Genomic DNA, 25798 nt, shown 5'->3' with positions numbered 1-25798 from the left:
AGATCATGTCTTCTGGATCTGTCTCTTTTGATATGCAGCCGGAAAGCAGTATAAGACGAAAGAGAAGAAGACCTCGGATAAAACAGATACCAAAGAAGCTAGGCAGCTGCATTATCAATAACGAATCCGTGTTTAAAGTGACCTGGGACTGGTTTGTCCTCGCTTTGGTGTTATACACAGCCATTGAAATTCCTTTTACGATGTCTTTTCTCACGACAGCGAGGCAGACTGATGTTTGGCAAAAGATCAACTCCGGCGAACCTCATGAGATTATCAACATTATTGTTGATGTTATGTTCATTGTGGACATAGTGATTAATTTTAGGACTACATATGTGGAACAGAAAACTCAGTTGATCATCAGTGAACCGAAAAAGATTGCCATCCATTATCTCAAGACTTGGTTTTTTGTGGATTTTGTGGCTGCCATACCTTTTGATTTCTTCATTCCTTCAGGGGTAGGAGATTAGGCAGAAACTTATGCATTTTGAATGTAGTTTAGAACTGCTTTTTATACAACTAAAACCAAACTGACCCTCTGGGCCGGCTTGTTCAAAGCTGGGTTAAGTTAACCCAGGGTTAGTGCGAAATTTGAATTCAGATATGAAAAGTTAAAACGTAAATTCAGTTTAATTCTTTTTGTCAGCAAGTTGATGATTAAATGCTCTTAAAAATAACAGAGAAAATTATCCGAGAAAATGTTTTTGAGGAAAAGAAAAAGAAACCGGGGTTAAATTTAACCCTGGGTTAAGCGCTAATCGGCCTTCGAACAACTGGGCCCTCACAAACAGTATCATCAACATTACAATGAACATACTTGACATCACCACCACCACCATCACCATAATCATCATCACCATCATTATCATCATCATCATCATCACTACCACCACCACCACCATCATCATCATCATCATCATCATCATCATCATCATCATCATCACTACCACCACCATCACCATCATCATCATCATCATCACTACCACCACCATCACCATCATCATCATCATCATTATCATCATCATCATCACTACCACCACCATCACCATCATCATCATCATCATCATCATCATCATCACCACCACCATCACCATAATCATCATCACCATCACTATCATCATCATCATCATGATCATTAACATCATAATCATCACCATTATCGCAATCATCATCATCATCGTTGTCAAACTATCGTCATCATTTTTGTCAGAATTCCATCGTCTTCTGCTCCTCCGAGACCTTGACTGTATTTCCTTTATTTTCATAGACTTACTGTCTAATTGGTTAGAATATTTTCATAGTTAAAGCTGACTCAAAATAAAGGCAGCGTCTTCTATTGCAATAAATTGACATTTTAACTGTAAAGGACCGCAAACGAATATACCGCAGAACTTAGGACCTATAAGAGACCTGACCAGCAAAAATATACACTGGGTAGACACATTGAATTCTGCAAAACTGATCGTACTACGTGAAAATTAGCTTGAGCAAGACATCAACACGACACCGTATTTTACAGGAGAGCCTCTCTAATCGTTGCGCCGTAGTGACGAGCCCCAAAAATGGCGAAACAGCTGTCTACGGCTACGTTTCCGCTCTGTTTTTGGTTCCTTCGGTGTGGTGTTGATGTCTTGCAAAGTTAATTTTCACGTAGTACGATCAGCTTTGCAGAATTCAATGTGTCTTCAATTGCCTTTGTTAGAGCACGCTACCGCTGGTTTTTAATGATACCGACTATCGTTACAGGCAGCCTCTTTAGCTGGACTTTTCAAAACAGCTCGCCTTCTGCGTCTTATCAGAGTCTCACGCAAGATGGATCGATATTCAGAATTCGGACTTGCCGTCATTTTCCTTCTGACGTCACTTTTCACGCTCTTCGCTCATTGGCTAGCTTGCCTCTGGCATCTTATTGGTGAGAAAGAGAAAAATGTCTCGTATGGATGGATTCAATCACTTGGCAACACGGTTGGGAAACCTGTCAATCAATCCGTGACGGGCAGCGGACCAGATACCAGAACCCGTTACGTGACATCTCTGTACTTCACGATAACCAGCTTGACGAGTATCGGCTTCGGCAACGTAGCTCCCAATACTGACACAGAGAAAATTTTCTCTGTTTTAATGATGTTGATCGGAGGTAATAGAAACTAGCTATCTAACTAACTAAATAATAAGGCGTGATTCGGTGGGTGTTAGAGATCAACGTTAGGGGTTAAAACAGTGTGAGCGGGTATTTTCTCAGCAGATCCTTTTTGTTCTGTCTGTGGTTGCGCCGTCCTGACGAGTCACAATAAAAAGAAATGGCAAAACAGCTGTCGACTGCTACAACCCCGCTCTGTTTTGGATTCTATCAGTGTCGTGTTGATGTCTTGCAAAGTTAATTTTCCCGTAGTACGATCTGTCTAGCAGAATTTATTGTGTCTACCAAATAAATAACGATTTAGAGGTAATTCTCAAGATTTTCTTCGCTCGTCTGTTTGTACCATTCAGAGTAAGCGCATCTATAAAGGGGTTCTTCTTTTACCATTCCTGGTAGAATTAAAATTTAGACCTGTTAGTTTTTGTCGAGAGGGGGAAATTGGAGTATCCGGAGAAAAACCTCTCGGAGCAAAGGAGAAAACCACCATAGTCTAACACGTTTTAGCAGATCTTGCTGATAATGAATTTACTTTACGTTTTGATCCATTCAGGCGTATCCATGCGTAATAAAGACATATTGCTAGGGATATCCCTAAGATAATGTAATCGCTCTTCTAGGGACTGAAACACGAGTATTTTATGCTAAGCTCTGCCGTACGCGTGTGTAGGGTCCATCTCGGGTCCGGTTGAGGAACGAGTGCGACTTCTTCCCCTTACAGCGGCTGGTAATCGAGTTTATGCCGTTTGGTTCTTGTTTCCTCGCAGTGCTTCTTTACTTCATGGAATTTGATATTTTATTATTTTTCTTTTAGCAATGTTTTATGCCGTTATCTTTGGTAACCTTACTGCAATCATACAACGATTATACTCGCGTACTGCTAGATATCACAGAGACGTCCGAGTGGTGAACGAGTTTCTTGCCATGCACGACATGCCGGAATCTTTGCAAAGGAATCTCCGAGAATACTTCACGAACGAACAGGCTGCGATAAGAGGGGACGACATTGAGTCGGTAAGACAGAAACCAATCTCAACATCTATTGAGGTAAAAAGAGTGAAGTGACGGTGGGGCTGGTCAACGAAGACAAGGATGAAAACTAGGGTTGTGATAGTATTTGGAAGAACCTTACACATTCATTTCAGATTAATGAATGGGCGAGTGTTTTTTGCTCGCGAATAATCCATTTTCGAGTTCCAAAAACTCTCACTTTCAAGACGAGGCTAAGTGCACAACCTTTCTTATGAAAACGAGTTTTATTTGCATAGGAATAAAGAATCATTTTCAAATCAATTGCTTCGCACCTGGCCTCGCTTTCAAACAGAGACTTAAAGCAACTCGGTAATGGGCTCATATTGTTCCCCTCCCATCTCCGTCCCCGCAAGGAGACACGACGTTCGGTTTGGGCTGGTCCTAACGAAAAAAGGGACTACTCGTAATCGAGCCACTCTTAGCCTACTGATCAATGTTAGAGAGGCTAGTTTGTCAAGTAAACTTCACTAACTTTCCAAAAGGTTTTGTCAATAATAGATGCCTCTTATAAACGCAAGAAACCACCTTGAAGATCCATAATGGAGCTCTTTTTCACTGTTCTCTATTTGCTTCCAGATCATGTACCGCTTTCCAGAATCTCTTCAATCCGAGATCAGGCTTTATTTGAATCACAGTCTGTTCGATCAGTTTGATATTTTTGATGGTGTAAGTGAAGGTTGTTTGCGGGCGCTGGCCTCAGTATTCCGTATCGAGGTGTATCCTCGACAACATTATCTGATAAAAGAGGGAGACGTGGTAACCAAGCTGTACTTTATCGTGTCCGGCAGTGTCAACGTTATGAACGGAAAACAGTGTGGGAAATGTTTAGGTAAGATTGATCAGCTGGCCCCAGCTGTTTAAAAGGTGAATAGCGTTATCCACTAGATAATCTCTATCCGGTGGATAACGCAATTGGTTTTCCTAATACTTATCCACAGAATAATTAAAGATTTATCGAGTGGACAGCGCTATCCACCTTTTGACCTAATCTCGTACCCAGATGTCCCACGGCCAAGGGAAAGATAGATTTTTCAGTTTAAAACAGAGTGAGATCTGGGTACGAGATTACTTTTGACCAACTGGACCCAACCTCGCCCCCAGGGCCTTTCCCTTAAAAAATGAGTGGGAAAAGCCCTGGGGACGAGGTTGAACTGTACCCTGAAGTATAAAGCCGTCACGACAATAGGCATCAATAACAAAAATATATTCTATCTACCATTATGGTGAACCACTAGTTATTCAGAAAACTGCTTCTTTCACGTGATTTTCCCACGGTCTATGACATGACCGTTTAGTGAATGAAGGTGGAGGGCGAATAACGAGACAGCTCACCTACCTCTCATGCGCTGTCTTTAATTTTAGTCAGTCACTCACTTTAAAAGCATCAGGCTCGGCTACTTGGCTATACCCGTGATATAGATTCTATGGTAGGCCAGACAAAACTGAATTAAAGCTCGCTCAATTTCAAGATCATGAATTACGCGATAATGGAATCAAATAACGTATTTCCTCGAATGAGTGCCCGATCGCTTATTTTAAATTTCCGCTAAAAGGATGGGCGCTTGTTGGAAGGAAGACGCTTAATCAAGGGGGACGCTTATCACATCCTCCTTTAAAAACCAAAAACTAGGAAATCATCCATGCAAACGCAAAATCAATATTAATGTCTTTCGTTTGTTTAAACAGCGCTTGATAATCAAGCATACCATAGTCCATGCACTTTGAAAACTGTTTCCTCTTGTTCCCCCATCATCTAAAAAAGTGAGGTTACGGTGAGGAGGCCCTTATTTGATATTAGAGACCTTTAGATTTGGGAACGAAAACGACTATGAGTACGAGATTTGATTTAAGTTTTTTTGCGTTTTGTAAAAAAATAGACACCCAGGAATGCATCATTTTACTTTTTTTCACCTGAAACGTTAGCATTTATCTTTATTGGAGGAGGTTAAGCTCTCTCCCGATTGTAAAACAATAAAACTGTCAACTTTGATAACTTGTTTCCTGGCACTACGAGATTTTCTCTAAAACTCGTCATAGAATGACGACGGCTATCACGTTTTCCCGCCAAAATGACGCTGGTTCACGCGCGAGCACCACTTACTACTGAGAAAAAATCTCGTACTCGTTGTCGTAATCGTCGTAGAATCTAAAGATCTCTATTATGGCCTTGAGGTGGGTGCTTATTCGAGGAAATTTAAACAGACCAAAGCCGGGGCAATCTCTGATAATTTGACTTTTTTTAGGAGCTGGGGACGTGCTTGGATGCAGCATGTTGCCACGTGGTTGCTATTCTAAGGCTTGTGTAAGCCTGGTCGCTAAGATTAGTTGCCAGGTTCATCTCATCTCCTGGCGGGATCTTACGGAAGTTATGAAAGCGTACCCTGAGATTAAAGAGCGTATTTTGGGAGAAATGGAGCTGTCGTGTAACCTGAGCTCTACTAAAATGGTATGTGCAAAAATGAAATTTTTTTTCCGTCGAGTTGTCAATGGGTAGCATCAAGCCAATTGCACACGATTACCCAAGTATACAACTCGTTCCTGTGCGGGGTTGTGATTATCTGATTTAGAAAGTGTTTGTGAAACCTGAAGGTATAGCCAGGAACCATGATCGGCAAAGATAGTCCTGTCTTTTTGTTAGCTTTTTGTTGGCACTGCTTTCTTATCGCCTTTTTGGCGACTAAGGTGGGGAGATTAGTGGTTGTATTAGATCGTACCTTTCTCCAAAGTGGATGTTACTAATTAAAAACAATTTTTAGTAACGTGTTTCATTTTTCTTTTAGCCCCTGAAGAAGGTTTGTCTTCAAACCGAAATAATGGGCAAAGTTGTTTAAATATTTTTTGGTTTTACTCCTTTGTTTACTTGTTCAGCACCTTGCCGTAGGGATCAGTTTGCAATTTTATATTTTATACAAGTTGTTATTGCATTGATCCCGAGGTCTACAATTGGGAGATCCGGCACTACTCAACGGTTTGTCACTACGGACTTGCTGTTTTTTAATATTTTGGATGTTACTAAAACAAGGAACGGAGAACAATCACGGGAAAACAGAAAAAGAAAAATGGGAGCAAAACCTCAAACTCAAGCCCTATCAGTAACTTTATCAAATTCTCTGTTCTCTTCCCTTTTTTCACTTTATGTTTCCGCCATCTTTCCCCGTCCCGCGTTTACGGTAACATCCACCAAAGTGGAATTTGTTACATTTTAAGATGTCATCTCTATCTCAAGGGAAATAAAAATTCCATCGAGAAAGACCAAGATCAAGACCATGTTGAAATGATTACCATGGCTGTCCAAAATGACAATGAATGGAAAGCTCCGCAAAGACGAGGGATGGGTAGTTTTATTTCAGGTAACACTCCTCGTGCACATAGAAGCGACAGTTTTGGTGACCAGTACACTGATCAAGAAGAATTGTTCATGCCAGACAAGCAAAATTTGGAACAACTGGAATCCAAACTAACTCGCATGGAAGATATACTTTTAAAGATCCTTGTTTCGTTACAAGACAAAGGCAATGTTACCATGAGGGACAAACCGTCAGATGCAAGCACAAGCTATGTGTGACATTGGACTCTAATTTTACATATGAGGAACATCAATTAGCAACAAAGTGATCCTTATGAGAAAGAACCAAACGGGAAACTGAACGGATCAAAACAAAACAAAATAAAAATGTTATGTTTTTGTGTTTAAAAAATAAGACATTTCAGTTAGATTTTACTTTGTCTGACCTTTTCTTCGCTGTAAGGGTCAGTTGGCTGTTATCAGTTTCTTTATTTAAGACTTTTAAGAGATGCGCGTATTGAATCCATTGGCTCGTAGTTATGTTTTTACTGTTGAATTTCTAGCCAGTCCCTTTAATTTTACCAGTGATTATAAATAAGGGAAAGGGCCGTAAAACTTTTATATCGCCTTTCATTATGGAAAAGTTCTACTTGTAGAAATCACATATACGTAGCAGTTACCGAAATATAAATTTCAAACATGTTTACGGCTAACCTCGGTTTGGTTCATTATTCAAGACGTCAGCGTTTTCGTTTCAATAAAACAACACTTTTAAAAATAAACTTCGGGAAACTGAAGTTCGATTAATATTATGCAGCGATATCTGTCTTGAAGAATATTTTGGCTTGATTTTGACATCTGTAGCAGTCATTTTTGCGTTTAAGTTTCGTCCGCTGACCTAAGAACTTCCACACGCTGGCTCACAGACATTTAAGTGCTGACAGAAAATAACTCATACCGATGAGCTCTCAATCTAAATAGACTTTCGGAGTTTTAGCAATTTAACTTGAAAAAGAAAAACAGGAAATCTAAAACTCGCATGTTTTGACAATCATTCCGATCGCCGGTAGATCGTTGATGACACTTAAAACTGAGCTCTTACGGTTTTCTCCTGGAAACCGAGTGTTTCTGTTTTACGTAGAGGTTCGGACAAAAAGTATTTAGTAACGCTATTCCTCTTTGCTATCAATGCTTTGTTCGGAGAATTAGAGAAATTTACGAAAAAAAAAGCTGAAGAATTACGTTTAATGATTCAGTGCCCTGATGAATCGCGTATTTGTTTTGAACCTAAAAGCCCAGATCAGTTGTGATATGTCAAACAACTTGTCCACTCGACCTCTCTTTAGCCTGTTCCAGGTTTTGCTGTTTTTCCTGCTCACATCTTTTTGCGCGGTCCTTACAATCTGGAAGCCTAGAAGAGGCTAACCTTTTTTCGCATTATGGACAATATACATTATAGGAGACTAGCGCCGAGCATGGTCACTGATGTTTGCTACGGTGTAAAACTCTAACAGGGAGCTGAGCGACGTACGTCAACTGGAAGCTAGTGAGGCCATTTTCCTTTTAATATGATACTAGTATTCCCTAACGCAACCAATTTTGTATTGTTAAATGTCTTTACTCTTAGGAGACGATCTCCCGAACATTTGACCAAAATCACTGCCCACTGCACGAATGCACAAAGTCTACTTCCGGATGACGAACGTTGCTCAAAAATGTCTTTGCTCAAGCCCCGCTCGGTTGCTCGTAAAAATTACCTTTTCAGCAAAACACTTTGTTTTAAGAAACCTCCACAAAGTTTACTGGTAAACAAAAATCTTGATCAGTTAACCATATTTGCATCTATTTAAAGCACTTCAACGCTATACAGTCATCCCCTTGCCGCGTGACCCAATGCAGTTGTGTACTACCCAAGGCAACACAACCACCGCGGTCAAACGTCTAAATCGTTATATTTGTTTTTTATTGCTGGGATTTCATTTACCAGTTAGAGAAAAATGGGCAAAGATGTATAAATCAGTTAGTCAACATAACTATCTTTCCATTTTTCTCAAAATTTTGAGCTTTTTTCGCTGAAAACGCTTCGTGCTAAAAGAGAATCATGTTTGAAAATGGCGCCGATAGTAACGTCAGCATCGGTTTTCAATCACTTAGAACTTTTTTAGTAAACTTTTAAAAAGTTTAGTGAACTAACAGGATGTTGGTAATACCCTAAACTTTCGATAGTGAAAGTAGCAACCTCAACTTTGAAGTATTTCGCTTAACTTTTGCAAATTTCACTCGTTTGGCCGCTGTGAAGGCAACACAGGTTGCCTTGTTCAGTTTCGATTTTGTGAATTTTTTTTTAAAAAAGTATCAAATTTAATCAGATTTCTTACAACAGATGGAAATGAAACTATACAAACAAATAAAACTGTTTTTGTTAGATAATCGCGTTGGTTATCACGTCTTGAATGATAAAAAATGAAGGCTTCTTATTGCGGCTTTTGATGATCTCGGTTTAAGGAAGGTTGACGTGGAATTATAGTGGAGAGTTTATTTGTTCAGGAATACGGTTTTATCTAATTTCCCGCTTTTTCCTTTAAGTTTGAAAATAATTTGGTGATGTTAATTAAGATAGAATTAACCTGACGTTTGAAGGCAAACAAAATTAATCTGTCGCAGTAATTGATAGTTGGCGCTCAAGCCCTGAAAATGCGCACGTTTTTTTGTTGCTAATAATTCGTCAATTGCCTAAATTGATCTCAAGTCAATCCGAACTAATTCTTCTAGAAGTCTGTATCATCCCTCCAGCAGTAGTTAATTTACTCATCACGAACAGATTAGGGTAATTGTAAGAACAGATTATGACGATTGTTCAAAATATGTAAATCTCCTGCGGACCCACTGCTAACTAAAGACAACACACAAACTATTTTAAGTGCTTCTTGAAAGGATGATTGCCCATGCATTTACTACGTCAATATGGAGCTTTTAGCGCACAAAGGACGCCTTCAATGTTTTTGTTGCCATCTTAGAGATTTGTTTCCCTGAAAGGGTCTTGCTGAGAAACTTATAAACTTCAATGTCGACTGAAAACAGAGCACCCAACTTCTTAGGAAGGTGAAAGATGAAGCAATTCTATTGGCCTTCTGCCGGTGCTGTCTTCCTTCTTCTTTCCTGTTTCGCCACCAAATCATCTCTGGTTTCTGCTAATGATAAAAAGACGTTATATATCGGTGGTTTATTTCCAATTACCGGTTCTTCAACTGCTTGGGATGGAAAATCGCTTCTGGAAATCAGTGAGGAAGCCATAAACATGGTCAACAATCAATCAGATATTTTACCGGGGTATCAACTTCAACTGTTCTGGAATGACACAAAGGTATTTATAATTATCTGCATTCTACAAACTTAATCGTGCTTCTAAAGACGTTATTGTTCACAGGACAATTTTCTTGCTCCTTATAACAAAGCAATTAAATGAGAGTAATCTCTTATTTTTCTTGTAAGTGAACGCCAGAGACACTAGCAGAAAATAGTATTTCACTCTTAAAACTAGGCTGATTTTTTTTAGCATGTAGCTTAGTTCAGGAGACCTCCATTGAAAATCACTTGGTACTGTTTCTTTATTTTTTGGAAAGCAACTTTCAAACAGTTTAGTCTTACAGATTCTTACTACGATTCATAAGTCGCTTTAACAAACAAATGTTAGTCCCATTTCGTGCCATTTAAAATTCCTTTGAGTGCTTCGATTGCTATTCCTTGACCTCGGTGACACTTAACTCAGTTCGCCGCAGATGACTCTAGTGCCTGTGGTTTAATACTTCCGAAACGTCTCTTTGGTTTTTCGTGTTCTTAGAACTTTATTTAATAGTCTTGATTGCATACCACGATTTCAGTAAATGGTTTAGTACTGGGCTCGGCGATGTTTAGCAATGTCTTTTAAGAGATAAAAGCTTACATGGAAGCATGAAAAATAAACACGAATCATTTGGGAATTCAGCTTTTTCTGGAAATGAGTTTAGTTATTCCTAAGACGCGGACTAACAAAAAAAGTAATTATGAGAAGAAAACCTTCGACAGATTGACTTAAGAATCATCAGAAAACCTCCTACGACTTATTAAGACCAAACATTTTTCCTATAGTTTGTATTGTTAACAACAAAAGCTGTCAAAAGTTGCAATTTTTATTCATAACATTGTTTACAGTGGGACGTGGAGAATAGTATTTTTTTGCGGCCAGACTAACTAAAGGTGGGAAAAGGCTATGGTTGAAAATTACGGTGTACTCATATGAAAACATCCCACGCTCACGCGAATAGGCTGTAACTTTATTTTTGGTAATTCATATTCGTATAAATGATATGAACGTGACTATACTGTTTGTATGCGGAACTACGGCAGGCGATTAGATCACATTTATTTGCCCATTCTCTAAGCTTTTTGTATCAAAATCCACGTTTTAAAATTAAGTACTAACAGGAGCCCATCACTCCTGGTACTAATAACTGAGCTTCTGGGTCACTGTGCCATGAATTATTTGTTAATTCCGTCCTGCTAGGAGTTTCGAACTAGAATAACCGAAAACTGAGGAAACGTCTCTATCTATTACATCCCAATATTCATTAGGATCGGACCCGCTGCCACAATACTTTAATAATTATCGTTGGGTTTGTTTCATGCATCAGCATCATTTCTCCTCAGAAGGAATATCTGTCGAATAATAGCCGCCCTTCTATTAATCGCCGCCCTCGAATAATTGCTCCCCTTTGATGCGGTAGTTAATTTTCTAACCCATTATTGGCTACTTTTTTTAAGTACCACTCTAAACGAACCGCGTTATGTAAAAACCCAACGGACAGAATTAAAGTCCGTGAGAGCTCAGTCTTGAGGCTTCATTCATTAATAAAGCACTTGAAGTATTCTATTGTCACAAAGAGATATTATTCAGTAACTTCACATTGCACCAGTGTTTTTTTACTTGCTAAGAGCTCTTTTTCGTTCGACCTTTGCGATATTAGCCAATCAAGCTGTTTCTATTTGATCACCTGCAAGAGCCCATGACGTCATGTGCTCCTGACACGTGATAATATACATCGCTCACTTGTCACTAGTTATTGCACTGATATCAATAGAGAGATAATGAAGCATCACGTTCAAGGCCCAGATCACAAGTGATCATTTTCCCACCAATTAATTTATTGAAAACCCACCCTTGAAGGGCAAGGCGGCTAAAACACAATTTCTACACCTTGATGTTGTCGTTTAATCTCCTGGCTGTGTTGCTCTTAGAAGGACACCTGTTTGGCACACATATTTCACGTGTAACCGCTTTCCCCCTTAATCCTTAGACCCAATATCCACCGAACAAATTCTTCAGACGGATCCCCACATGTTTCCCCAAAGGAACACTGAAGAGAATTTTATACAAGTTTAAAGCATGCATTTCTCCTTTGGTTTTTCATTTTATCAGTGCTCATAACCTTTTCTTTTCTTGATCATTTATCATGTGCTGATATTGTTAGGAGAACTGAAATTGTTGCTAGGGACGGGATTTGGGTCAAAGTATGTGGTAAATAAGTACTATTTCGTTTGCTTCAGTGTGATCCAGGGCACGCAACCGATGTGTTGTATAACTCCCTGTACTTCAGAAATCCCATGATAGCGGTGTTGGGCGCTGCTTGTCAATCTGTGACTCGTGCGACTGCGCAGAGCGGGAGGAACTGGAATCTAATCCAGGTAAACATAATATTTAAAATATTATAGGGAGGCAGATTGTCATATACCGTTGAACACTTCATGGAAAGTGCGCACGCTCGGTCGTATTTACCTGTTGACGTCTCATAAATCCAAAAAGACCGTTTTGAATATATGCCATTTGCATGATGGCGCCATTTTTACTACTACGACCAGAATCCTCCTGGTTTTGCTTTCTTGTACAAATGAGCGCTTTTGTAATCTACACCTTGCTGTGATTACCAAAATTAAACACGAAAGGAAAAATGAAAAGGATTCTGGTCATAGTAGCAAAATGACGTCATCGTGCAACTGGCCTGTTGAAGTCAGAATAGCTCATATTAAAGGTACAACTCAAACGTACTTGACATTTTTCTTTCTTTTGTTATTTTGCAAGCTCTCTATAATTTTTTTTTCAGTGACAATGAAAATACGAAGTTATTCTATTCCAATTTCGGGACTGTTGTTTGCTTTTCTACCAGAAAAAAACTCTTCTTTATGAACTCAACAAATTTCTTTGTTAAATAACTGCAAACAACTCCGCTACTAGCGAAGCGAGGGCACCGCAAGCACTTTGAAAAAAGGCGGGAAACTTAGCGCGAAACTCACGGCACGAACCGCTGTGGCTTTTGATTGGACTATCGTTTTAATTTCCGGCATGTGAAAAACGTTGTTCGCCATTCTGATTGGATATCAGTATCATTTTTCACGTGAGAAAAACATCTTCGCTCCTTTGATTAGCTAACAGTCATTCGCGTATGTAAGATTTAGGTTCTTCTCGACAAGTTGTGACAAAAAGTAAGACTCTATTAGATGAAAGAAAAAAGAGAACTTTTTGTAGGTTGGCTTCAATTTCCCTCTCAACTCACAGGGAATATCTTAGGGAACACTATGCGAGTAAAATACTTTGGAAACGTCCTATACTATCCGAGAACTTCTTCTGAACCGACATTATCACGATCTCAAATCTCAGTTTTCAGTCTTTTTTTGTTTCTCTCAGGTTTCTTACTCTCCCATGGCCTCTGATCTGTCTAACAAAGACAAGTTTCCATTGCTGTACAGCACTGTCCCACCTTACTCTGCCGAAAACGCTGCCAGATTGGCTTTCCTGAGATACTTTCGCTGGAAAAGAATCGCCACCATACGACAAAATGAACACGTTTTTAACGAGGTAAAACATTTTTTGCCCAGTCAAGTGCCTGACGTTTTGCTCGCGCTCTTTACAGAAGAGCCATTTTTCGCGCGTTGGACCAAGACGCTTAGAAAGAAGTATAAACTACGTCATACATTTTTGTGAAAGTTTTGTTACTTATAAAAATTCTCTTTAGCTTACAAGAGACTGCATGTATTTTGGCAGGTTATGCATATGTTCCAAGAAAATCTTTTAAACGATGGCTTTGATCTGATAGCTGCAGAGATATTCAGTGATGATCCAAAGTCTAGTATTGAATCTCTAAAGGTAAGTCTGAACAAAGACCAGTGCAAATTTTAAAAGCTTCGTTCCAAATTTTACTGTAATCCGTGAATTTTTTTCTTGTGGAATCCGAAATCCGGGAAAGTTTTACTTGAGGAATCCGGAATCCTAGGTTGGAGAACCCATAAGTTAGCTCAAGGAAACCAGAATTCCGCTAACGATTGGAATCCAAGTTCCACTGGTAAGGAATCCTGAATCCAAGACTGTCTTGGATTCACTTACATGGGGCGGGATAAGCGAATCTTGAGTCATTATTATCTCAATATTTGAAGCATTTGTGATCATAAAGCTATCAAAAATAACCTTTTTCTCTTGAGCAGACAAGTGATGCCCGCATCATCGTAGGAATGTTTGATGAGGAAAATGCGAGAAAAGTCCTCTGTGAGGTAAATAATTTTTGTTCTTTTGTATTCGAGTATCCCAGCTGTGAATTACTTCGCTCTAGCCTGTTGCTATGACTCAGCAAAGGTGACAGATTTTTCATAATGATTTTAAAACTGACATTTAGATTGTAGGGGTGACGCGTAAATGAAACGCACGCGAAAATATGAGTGTGACCCGACTATCTCGGAGCCTGGAACAGGCTATAACGAACTCAAAGTTAATGGATTATTTGGAGCCATTCCTGAGAGAAAAATTGTTTTGTCAGGTCCTTTCAAATTTTATTCAGATAATATCTTTTAACATATACATCTCTTTTTAAGTGTAATCGCTCCCAGTTGGCATGAAAACCATGCACACACTCATTACTCAAACGTTTAAACTGAGTCTCCCGTTCCATCATTGAACGTTGTGCAGTTTGCTTTGTAAACTTAGTTGATAAAATGGCAGCTCAACGATTTATTTATTGATGTGAAAGTATATGAAATAATTCATTATTCATTCATTTATTTATTCATTATGTGATAATAGGCGTTCAAACAAGACATATTTGGAGAGAACTACGTGTGGCTCTTACTAGACTGGTACGACAATAAACGGTGGTGGAAGGTCAAAGACAATGAGGTCAGATGCACGGTGGAGCAAATGACAAAAGCAGTTGAGGGATACTTCTCTATTGAGAGCGCCAGAATTGTGTCAAATAAGGAAGCAACCGTAGCAAAAATTGTAAGTCAAAATGTCAATTTATGAACGTCTATTGCACTGTTAGAGTCAAGTTTAAGCATATATAGATAGGTAAATAAACAGATAGATAGACAGACAGACACACAAACAGACAGATAGGAAGGTAGACAGACAGACAGACAGACAGATAGACAGACAGACAGACAGACAGACAGACAGATAGACAGACGGGCAGATAGACAGCTGAGGTAGATACTCCGTTGAAGGACAAATGCAAGCGCCTAGAAACTGAACTAACTCAGGGAAAGTAATTAAAGAAATAGGATTACTAAATAAATAAATGAATGAATAAATAAATGAATAAATAACGATTTAGAGGTGGCACATCCGTTTGGTAGTTCTTCATCTACCTCGGTTTCCTGAACGAATTGGAATTTGGGATTGTTGGTTTTTGAGGGGAGGGAACAACCGGAGTACCCGGAGAAAAACCTCCCGGGGCAAGGGAGAGAACCATTGACAAACTACTCGATCCACATATGCTGTCGACGCCGGGATCTGAACCTGGCCACATTGGTGGGAGGCGACAGCCCTCACCATTGCGCCACCCATGCTTCCTAAACTTAAGTAAAAATCTGCATGTTAGGCAGGAAAAAAGCGCCCCGACGCAAAAACATTATCACTATTAGTGGCATATCTTAATGGTGTTGCCAGATGTCAAATTTCTGCTTTATATTTTGTCTAGACCTCCGAACAGTTTCTTCAGACCTACGGAGCGGCAAATAAAAACAGGACGGACCTTTACGTACCGTTTGCATTCGACTCCGTGTGGTTAATTGCTTGGACGCTGAACAATTCATTGCACGAAATCTACACTAAACTGAACAGATCTCTAGAGAACTTTAACTACAAAGATAGTGCCATGGTGAAAATCCTTAAAAATACGCTAAGGAAATTGGAGTTCCGTGGAGTAACGGTAGGAAAGTACATTTCTATAGATTGAACTAACATACTGATACCAATACCATGGTGGCCAATTTAGCATAAATAACCAATCAAATCGAATAGTGTGAGATAGAGTGATACCTCATAGACTAATCAGGACCTGAGGCTATCAAATCTCCACCGTTGAGGCTGAAAAGCAGAATTGACTTCCTGAGTAGCATGAGGGCTTAGTATTTGTCTGTTAAAATAAGGAAATGCTCTCACAGGGTACTGAAATGCCAGCTACTCTTCGCCCCGGCGCCCATTGGGCAAATGGGGAGGGTGGGTGGATATAGGGCGAAGAGACGGCTGACATTTTACACTATTGCAAACGGCTGGATATGAAATAATGATTGTTAACGTTCACGTCACAAATTCAATACTATTATCTTCCATGAAAATAAAATCACTGTTTCCTCTTTTTAGGGAAATGTCAAATTTACAAATACAGGTGAAAGAACACGTCCTACTTGCATCAAACAACTACAGGGTAAGTTTGTAAGACACCATCAAGACGGTCACTAACATAATGGAGTAGGGGAATTACACCCTGTATGAACTACGGGGTTTTTGCTACTTCGGCGATGTGGCTTACTAAGTAAAAGCGATATAGGCATTTGTCCCAGTTCCGGCCTGCTAATGCGGGGTTTTAATTTTTTACTATGGCTCAATAGGAAGTCGTCTGCTACAAAGCCGTTTTTAGTGTCGTCACGCAACGCTCCTCTCCACTGGGGAGGAGCGTTGCGTGACGACACAAAAAACGGCTGTGTAGCAGGCTGAATAGGAAGACGGTGGTTTATGATTTTTGGTGATTTTGATTATCATTTTTTTTTTTGTGGCAGAGAGAAACGTATATTATACGGAAACCTCGGAGTACATAATACCTCCACCAGGGCTTTCACTATTTTTCATGTTCTCTTTGTTGATCTTGTGTTCATTCTTTCCAGGCGGCGTTTCCACAGTAGTAGCCATGTTTTATCCCGAGACAAACAAGACTGTGTTTTCTGGTACTAAAGTAGTGTGGCAAGGTATTTTATGTTCAATTTTTATTGCGGTATAATCAAATTTTATCCACTTTTGTTACTGTGTCAGGTTAACATATTTTATTACATAGACACGAATGTTTTACTGGAAAATATACCACTCGTAAATTTCATAAAAACTACATCCGGGACCCGAGTGGTTTATTTTCCATAATCTCACACGTGAGTTTATCGATGACGTAATTTCAGTAATTTCCCTCTATTATTTTATCAATGTCTTTTTGTCTATATAATAAAAAGAACATTACACGGCGGCTTGAAGATATGAATTTTATTTTCTCGTGGCAAAAGCAATATTTTACTCGCTGCGCTCGTTCGTAAAATATTGTTTTGCCACTCGAAAATAAAATTCATATCTTCGCGCCACCGTGCAATATCCTGTATATAAACGCACGCATTTTTACAACAATATATTACGACACCTTAGGTCATCTGCTGTAAGTCGTTACGGCTCAGTTTTGTGTATTTCTTCGGTTTTTATCTTCATCTGACCTTCACCTAGTCAAGGCCGAAATAATTAACCATATGCGAATTCCAAATTCAAGTCTTCCTTTTTCTCAGTATAGACAGCAATTTGATTTCATGCAGAAACTATAAATCAGCCTCGCTTTTCCTAGACAACAGTAGTGTGGAGAATTTGGAGAGTTCGTTCAGTTCTTATAGAGTGGTTTTCGTTTGAGTGTCGTAAAACCAAAACCAAAGTAATTACTCTGGCCAATCACATAGGACACAGACAATACATTGAACCAATCAAAACTCGAAGTAAATTACATGTGGCTGACGCAAAGCGCGGGAAAATGCATGCGAGCGCGTCACAATTGGCTTTGGTTTTACTTCTGATTGGATGAAAAGGTGGCGCGAATCTTTTAAGCCAATCGCATCGTGTAGAAAGTGCAAAACCAATTACTTCTCGACACTCAAATGAAAACCGCTCTATTCAATTTGCTTTTTGTTTTGTTTTGCGAAGGTAACGACCCTCCTTTAGATGGTAAAGTCATCATACATGAGGTGCAGTACATTTCCACTCCTCTGTTTTGTGTGATTATCATCTTTACCAGTGCAGGCATCTTGCTTGGATTATCTTTTCTGTGGTTCAACATCAAAAAGCGAAATTACAGGTGTGTATGCTGGCATTGTTGTTTTCCTGTTGTTGCTAGCCCTTACCCAAAGTTAAGTTTCTTGAGAAGATGTACTTCAGTGAAAATCAGTTTCTTCTTAAAGTGTTTTTGGATTTTAAAGGGCCGTTAAAGGTGTGTCAAAAGCCTGCGTAGCCTGCGAGAGGCACGAGCGAAGTGTTGGCAAAGGAGCTGTGAAGCCGTGCGGATCGCTTCTGATGTCGCGGCGAAACGGCGAGAACTGCAGCCTCGCCGCCAAAAATCTCACCGGCGCAGAAACAGTTCCCCATGGTTACATAAGCAAATATCGACCTTTTTTTTTTTGAAATATAAAGAACTGCAGCCTCTTCTTCTTTTTTGATTACATATCTTAATGGGACAATTCCACCGTTCATTTTACATTTCATGGTATTATTTAACTGTTTTGTGTTTGTTTTTTCAGCTATATTAAGTCATCAAGTCCAAACGTAAACAATCTGGTAGTCCTGGGTTGTTTGTTTATCTATGTATCTGTGTACATGATCGCCATAGACGGGATGAGAGCTGATACAGATGACCTTCTGGGATTATGCATTGTAAGGTTACCTCTTTGTTTCTGTTACTGAACATACAGTTGATAGCCCCACTTGCTTTGAAGGTCCCTGTCGGTTGTTAAATCCCGTTATCCCGACCCAAATTTTCGCTCAATCCCGTAATCCCGATTAAAATTTCTGCTCAATACCGTAATCCCGCTGGTTATTTTCGGCATCCCGCATCCCGCGCATACTTTCAATCAGGGCGGATAAAGGTTGGGCGGTGAAACGAGCGCGTCCGAGCAAAAAGGTGTGATGCAGTGGACTGGGACTCTGCTTAGAAATGTCGCTTGTTTTCGACTTCGGTCAGGGCTTGCGATGTGGTTTGTACATTAGACACTGCCGCTGTCACTGAATTATGGCAGCTTGATTTGTTTTCTTGCACTTCTTCCTCGTTACTTTATGCCGGTACGCTGCCTCCGAGAGGCAAGTGTTGCTATTTTTTAGCGGGAGGTTTAGTTGGAGTAGACAAACATCTCTTTCAAAGGGTTTCTTTTATTACTTCCATGACTCTACCACTGAATTATATTTTCGTTCTGCTACTCGCCAGTGTCGATGTTATTCCAAAACTAAAACAACTAAGTACTGTCTAAAACACGAAGGAAAATCTCATCCATGTCATCCCAAGCAAAACTAAAAGACAGCAGTAGATGACGTGTATTTTATAAATGCGTGCAGCTCGTGCAAGGTGAAATTATGCTAATTTCAATCACCATCATCCTCCTTTTTAATTTTGAAAAAAACATCTCATACGTCTTTCTATTTCTTCGAAACTTCAAAATTAGTTTCCCCTCAGTTTTTACTGTTTACCTTGTTTTGTTTTAGAGAGAAAAACGGAGAAAAAACCTTACAACTAACCTCAATAAATTTTGTTTACATGTGGTTGCCGGATTTGCAACGCATTGCGCGAATTGCCATGGCGCGTTGCACCCGAGAAGCAAAGTTTGAAGAAGTACAACGCCACTATATCAATATATATCAATCTAATTTTTTGTTATGTTATATCAAATTTATCCCCCTTTAACATATGTAAAAATTGAGGTTAAGAAGTGTTAAGCTTTTGCAAACGAAACGGTGAAAGACGATTAGGTGATATTTAGTGGAAGAGGGAGGTATTCAACACTTTCAAATAAAACTCAAATTTTGGCATTATAAGACCAACAAGTTTGACTTATAGACGTACAGACACAAACATATGAAACTGTTTATTGATATTGTTATGAAACGAATTTATCTATTTAACATTGTAGCCTGAAATTACAGAAAGCAAATAGGATTTCCGGTTTGCAAAAAGGAAAATTTCGCCGGCCCTCAAGAGCACCGGAAGCGCGGAAAGAGCGCTCGTGCCAGTCCTACTCCGCATCACACATTAAATAAAGAGCGGAGCGCTCGTTTCACCGCCCAACCTTTATCCGCCCTGCTTTCAATCCCGAATCTCGTCCGCGTTTTGCTTTAAAATTCCAAATCCCAACCCCCAAACGACGCAAATCCCGGATACCGAAAACCTACTGGAAACCCTCTGCTTTCCTTATGTAGGCTAAGTCACGCCTGTCCTTTGGGGTAGAGGGGGGGGGGGGGGGGGGGGAGTGTGCATTAGTCTCTGGCAATGCAGTTGCTCCGCACTGTGTCACGACTGGTAGCCTGCATTCTAGCCTGCGTAGCTAGTGGCTCTGGGGCCGGGGAGAGGCAATGAGACTAGCGGTTTTGAATTCTTTCGCAGCCTCGGCGCTCGTTTACGCGTGCGCCCGCCAACAAAATTGCCAGTTACGCTTCATGAAAGGTTCACTTTAAAATTTAACAAGCATTACAGCCAAAAAGAGTGGTACTAACACTTGTTGTAAGCGGAAAACGCTTTATGTATAAATGAATACTTTGCTTGTTAAAAAAGGATTAAAAATCTTAACAATGTTCCAACAAAGTGTGTTGTTTTGTTTTAAGGTTCGAGGCTATCTCCTGTCCATTGGGTACAGTGTGGCTGTTGGTGGGATGTTTTCAAAAACATGGAGAGTGTACCAGATCTTCAGCAACATTAAACCCAGACGAAAGGTACATGCTATAATGTTCTCCTAATTTAAGTCCCCCAATCTCTAATCTTCAGCGATGAAGTCGCCCTTTATAAAAAAGGTTATAAGTGTACTCTTCTAGAGCTTCATTGTTCCTCACAGGGTCTATTGATATATAAACAGTTCGAATCGCCATTCAATGGAATACCGTCAACTTTTGCTCATAAGCTCCTTCCCCCCCCCCCAGTTATAAGACCATCGACCTGTCAAACAACAAAGAAAATACATTCGACTATAAGTTCCCCCGGATAAAGCCCCTCTGCAAATATATGGAAATGAATTCGATTTATTAAGACGTTTTGAAGTTGATTTAAAAACCAGTAAATGTAAAACATACTTTGGACAACACCGCTAAAGCTTGTTTTGAAGCGCTTTTTCTTTTCCTGTTATATAAGCTTCTCCGTTTATTAGCCCTCTTAAAACCTCATATAAATATATATAGATAAGGGGTAATTTATGGTAGAGAATTATGGCAGACTGAGAAATGATAATTGAAGCACTCTGGTTTAAGAAGTAGGAGAAAAGTAATAATCAAATTACTCTTTCTACGTTACAGATGCTAAGTAAAACGAAAGTGTGCAGTGGCCAAATTCAATTCGTCAGTCACTTATTATTGATTTCCCCAAACTGTTATCATAACTGTGTGCGGCAAATGCAAACTACAAACTTGCAGACTGGCAGATAAACGAGGTAAAAATTCGGCTAAAATAATCTAAAAGCTATCCCTACCCCTAAAATTCAAATCGTTTCAGTCTGAGTAGTTTTCAGAGCATTGCACAATGCTGTTTACCTTGTTTATTTACTAGTCTGCAACTCTTCTCATATCTTTTTCTATCTCAACCTCCGGTTCCTTAGATCTTCTCAAATTGGGAGCTAACAGGCTTGATGTTGATCCTGGTGCTACTTGATATATTGGTGATGTCGCTGTGGGTTGGTGTGGACACTCCTGAGATTATTACAATTAATCTAGAGTCACAGGTTAGCATCGCATGCAATCTTTCTATATTTTAGCCTGTTCCTACGTCAGCCCCCTCGCTGTTTTTGCTGCTCACATCTTTGCGCCAACTTCACAATCTGGACATCTGGAACAGGTAATCTGCATTTATTCAATTTCGCCAAACTTGGCCAGTATTGGCGTAATCTAGCACCCCCACCCCTCCCACCTAAATAGCGGCTAAATCTATCTCTATAATGCCCTTCGTTTTTCGTTTCAGTGAATATGGATATCACTCTTTTGGTTTGTCTTTCTGTAGGTGAGAGAAGACGCTAATCAAAGGATTATTCCACAGCATCAGTATTGCACTTCCAAATATTTAACCACGTGGTTATACATTCTACTTGGATACAAACTACTCCTGTTACTGGTTTGCTGTTTCATCGCGTGGGTCACACGCAGGGCCAAAGTCCACTCGCTCAATGACTCGCGTTTCGTGTCTATGAGCGTGTGTACTACAGCACTCTGTGTCATAGTCGGAATACCGCTGTCCTTCTTGATTAATGATCACGTAAACGCTCTTGTTGCTTGTATATCATTCATCCTGCTGCTTGCCTCGACAGTTACGTTATGTCTTCTCTTTATACCCAAGGTCAGTGCGAGCTCAGACCTTCCTCATAATCGCTCATCTTATATTTACAATAGCCTTTTATAAGCCCCCCGCCCCCTAGTTGTAGGCCTATCTACCTGTAAACAAAAACCTCACCGGGTTATAGGCCCCACTCTAGTTTGTATTTTAATGAACTCAATTTATTATGACATTTGGAAACTTAATTAAAATCCTTACATGCAAAACGAACTTTGATCAGCCTTGCTATAGCTTCTTTATACCCCCCCCCCCCTTCTGATCGGATATAGGCCTCTACGTTTATAAGCCCACCTTGAACCCCTTACGAAGTGAGCTTAGATCTTTGGCATTTACAGCTGTATTTTAGAAATGCAGGCCAATTTTCCTTCGCCCTTTATAGTAGAGGGGGTTAGAATCCTCTTCAAAGACGGGGGGACCTCTCTATTTCGAGAGGATTCGGAAAGAGGTCTGAGTGTGTTTGGCGGAAGGAGGAGCCCCTATGTAGTTCCCAATATCTCACTCATTTTCCCGCAAATCCTACTCACATTGGCAGGAGCGTACGACAGCGGCAGACGAATGTAATAAGAACCCAGTCCCAGTTGCTCGAATCCCATTTTTCGGGTGCAAAAACAATCAATTACCATTTTTTCTCCCTTAGGACCCTCAAGAAAGGTTGAAGATGGATATTTCACAGAAATGTTCACTTTGACTTGATTATTCGACCTCAGACTCCGGTAGAGGAACTGGAAACGTAATTCCCATGTAACAATTGACGTTTTTGCTTTGTATCACAGATAATCAAGCTCAAAAAGAACGTTGAAGAGGATTTACATCGCCTGCAGTCCCTGTCTTCCACTGGGAGCACCCCATCCAAGACTAGGGGTACAAGTAGCAGCTCTTCTGGATCCCAGCGCGCGGAAGACCCAAATGTGGTCATGAGACTTCAAAAAGAAATTACGACGCTTAAGCAAGAAATACGAACGATAAAAGATAAATATAATGAAAAAGAGACTTCGAAATTGTCAGTTAAGGTCGCTAATCCGATTGAAAATGGCAGAACAGGGAGAACAATCTCGCCTTCTCCACGACCATCTCCGAGACCGCAACTTGGAAAGCGTTCTGTCACCTGCAACACTGCCAAAGAATTGGGTGTAAAAATACGGCGGAGGAAAAGGTCAAGTTCTTTCTCTGGGCCATACTGGCATGGACAATCGCTGGACCTTGGTTCCTTGTATTCAGATCTCGCAGATCCTGTTTTAGTCTTGAAAGCGGAAAATAAGGAACTCCACAGAAAACTACAGGAAGCTAGGATTTCCGAGAGTGGCAAACTGGCCAAAGTGTTGTACGAGAATGCGCAACTAAATAGGCAAATCGTTGAGCTGAATATTAAGAACGCTCCAAGCGATGAGGCTGAGAAAGTGTCTCGGCTGGTTAAGGAGAACGCGGAGTTGAAAAAACAGCTGGGGGAAGTGAGCATTTTGAATTCGGTTTGGTGCGATACAACACCTTCCTTAAAAAGGAAGGAACGAGAAGACAGAAAGATTTCCAGAGAACTTAGAGAGGTAGGGGTCAGAGAAAGCTTTAATTTTATTCCTTTTCAGTTATCCTGTGCGCTAACTCCTTTCTTTTCCCTGTTACTTTACGGCGCAAAGAGTTAAAGGGAGAGGCGCTGCGAAAAGGCTACACACTTCTTAGCCTTGATCACCTTTCAAGATTTTTTGTCCCTGATAGTGCTCCTGTCATGATTTCTTTCATTCGCAGCCCATCCATCTTGGTTCGGATCGCCAAAGTTTGTTGTCATTGAACCCTTCTTTCCGTCCCTAGCCGGCGAGCAAGCTTTGTCAAAAATCTCTAAGGGCGACTCAGAGGACAAACGAACGGCAAAGAAAGGGATTTTGCTAGCAGGCGATCCGCGGTAATTCGCTCCCTTGGGGACGGGATTGGCCAAGGAGAATGAATAAGCTCTTTAAATATTGCCCAACCGTTTGTAAACCCTTTCCGCCAAACTTATACCCCAGGGAGTGTATAAGCGATTTAGTTATTGAAATAAAATTTGCTCCATACATCTGCATTATTCTCCTCCCACAGCTCCAGCATTTGCTAAGTGTTGACCTCGGTGGGCGCAGGCCTGGTTCCCTCAAACAGTCCCCTCTCTGTCGCCCTCCTCCCATTGGTCGATCACAATCTTCTACTGATTTAAAGTGTTATCGGAACAGCTTGAGTTCACTTGATAAAAAAGCAACCATTAGTCCACTAGCAAAGGACGACACGAAGAGATTCAGTTTTGAGGATGCTGGCAGGAAACAGAAGTTGTGCTCCAAAGACTCAAGAACTGACATACAGGTAACTGTTACTGACACTGAGAAGAGTGCAACGCAGTCACAGACAGTGCATGCGCAGTCCAAGGTGAGACAGGAATTAGACGGCGCAAGCCCAAACACGGTTCGTAGAGATAACATCGATGGCTGCGAGTCGGAAAAGGAAAATTTCGATATCAAAGGAACTACTAACGTGGGGTTTAGCGACGAAGAGGACAGTGTTCCAGATGCTGTGGTTGATGTTAAAGACTTTCACTTATCACGCAAAGGCATTCCAAATGAATGTAGTGGGGAGAATTCTAAAGAACGGATTCCAGTGCATTTAATTGAGGAGCCAGTTAAGGGCTATATGAAACGCGGGGTGGTTGAAGGGTGTAATTACTGGAGCGCAGTCACCGTTGATGAACTTTTAAAGGAAACGAGTACCTCCAAGGAACCGAAGAACAGTACTAAAAATCAGCATACCTCGGAGGAGTTGGGTGGCACCCTCAGTCATCACATGATGGCCCCATCAGGAACTAAACACGATGCCACACCAGGGCCCCAGAGAGGACCGTTATTTCTGTCAAACCCGGATGAAACCGTTTCACCTCCAGATTCAGGTCTTCACAAAAACGAACACATTCCAAGTTCGCTTGTGCTTGCTAATTTAGATGCTGCAATTGATAAAAACGGCAATCTAAAAAGCAGTGGCCAGGGCAAGGACGTTTTTGAGAACATTAATAAACCAGTACCCATTTCAAGTAAAGAAGGAGGGAAGGACAAGTCAATTGAAGGGACACTTTATTCAAGCGGACATGACGCAGATGATAGCGAAAAAGAACGTTCGCTTTCCGGCGGAAGTCCTAAGGATGTCCCCGCTTACAAAAGGAAGCAAAACAGAAGAACAAAAGAGAAATCAAAACCTGGCAAAATAGAAAAGACATACTTCGTTTAAAGATTGAATTGCACAACTTTGACAGTTCAACACTAAAGACCAATTAAATGTATAAAATTTAGTAAATATCTCTTTATTACATTTTATTACATCACGCAGATGCGAACATGTTTTCCGCTTTGTGGCCAGCTAAAGCTGTTTAGAAATTTAGGGAGCTCACCATTTGTCAAAACTGGCCGGCCAGACCTTTGCCCGACCAGTCAGTCTGAAAATGAAATAGGCTTTTTCCAAAGAGCTTTTGCTGCAAAACGTTCACGTTCATGCACACTATTAAGGATTTGACTTATCTGACTTGATAGTTTTCAATAAAAGTGAAATTCATGTTAGTATGTGAATGGGCTGACCAGTCAGTTATGATAAATGGAAAGCACCCTTACGTTCCCTCGTCGTTTGAAAGCCGTCAATAAATTGTTTTCGACCATCTTTGGCTTTTTCACAGACTTTTTTATAACCTCCTTACGAACCCAAAGTAATAAAAGGACATATAAAAGCCGT

The 25798-nt window shown here is 40.3% G+C and overlaps 2 protein-coding genes across 2 annotated transcripts; both read left to right on the top strand.

Annotated features, from left to right (window-relative positions):
• On the top strand, positions 1–6734 carry LOC140949155 (voltage-gated inwardly rectifying potassium channel KCNH7-like). Its single transcript, XM_073398386.1, has 7 exons — positions 1–458; positions 1747–2137; positions 2952–3151; positions 3746–3998; positions 5413–5615; positions 5950–5961; positions 6396–6734. The coding sequence occupies exons 1-7, from the start codon at positions 6–8 to the stop codon at positions 6732–6734; spliced, it is 1851 nt and encodes a 616-aa protein (XP_073254487.1). The 5' UTR covers positions 1–5.
• Positions 6735–8894: 2160 nt separating this feature from the next.
• On the top strand, positions 8895–25726 carry LOC140947333 (gamma-aminobutyric acid type B receptor subunit 2-like). Its single transcript, XM_073396401.1, has 16 exons — positions 8895–9819; positions 12039–12176; positions 13174–13344; positions 13531–13632; positions 13968–14033; positions 14560–14754; positions 15455–15685; positions 16120–16183; positions 16641–16721; positions 17704–17854; positions 18294–18426; positions 20362–20469; positions 21342–21464; positions 21740–22072; positions 22843–23610; positions 24137–25726. The coding sequence occupies exons 1-16, from the start codon at positions 9565–9567 to the stop codon at positions 25301–25303; spliced, it is 4086 nt and encodes a 1361-aa protein (XP_073252502.1). The 5' UTR covers positions 8895–9564; the 3' UTR covers positions 25304–25726.
• Positions 25727–25798: the final 72 nt, after the last annotated feature.

The sequence above is a fragment of the Porites lutea genome, chromosome 9, assembly GCF_958299795.1.
Source record: "Porites lutea chromosome 9, jaPorLute2.1, whole genome shotgun sequence".
Lineage (NCBI taxonomy): Eukaryota > Metazoa > Cnidaria > Anthozoa > Scleractinia > Poritidae > Porites > Porites lutea.
This window is presented reverse-complemented; position numbering and strand designations above follow the sequence as displayed.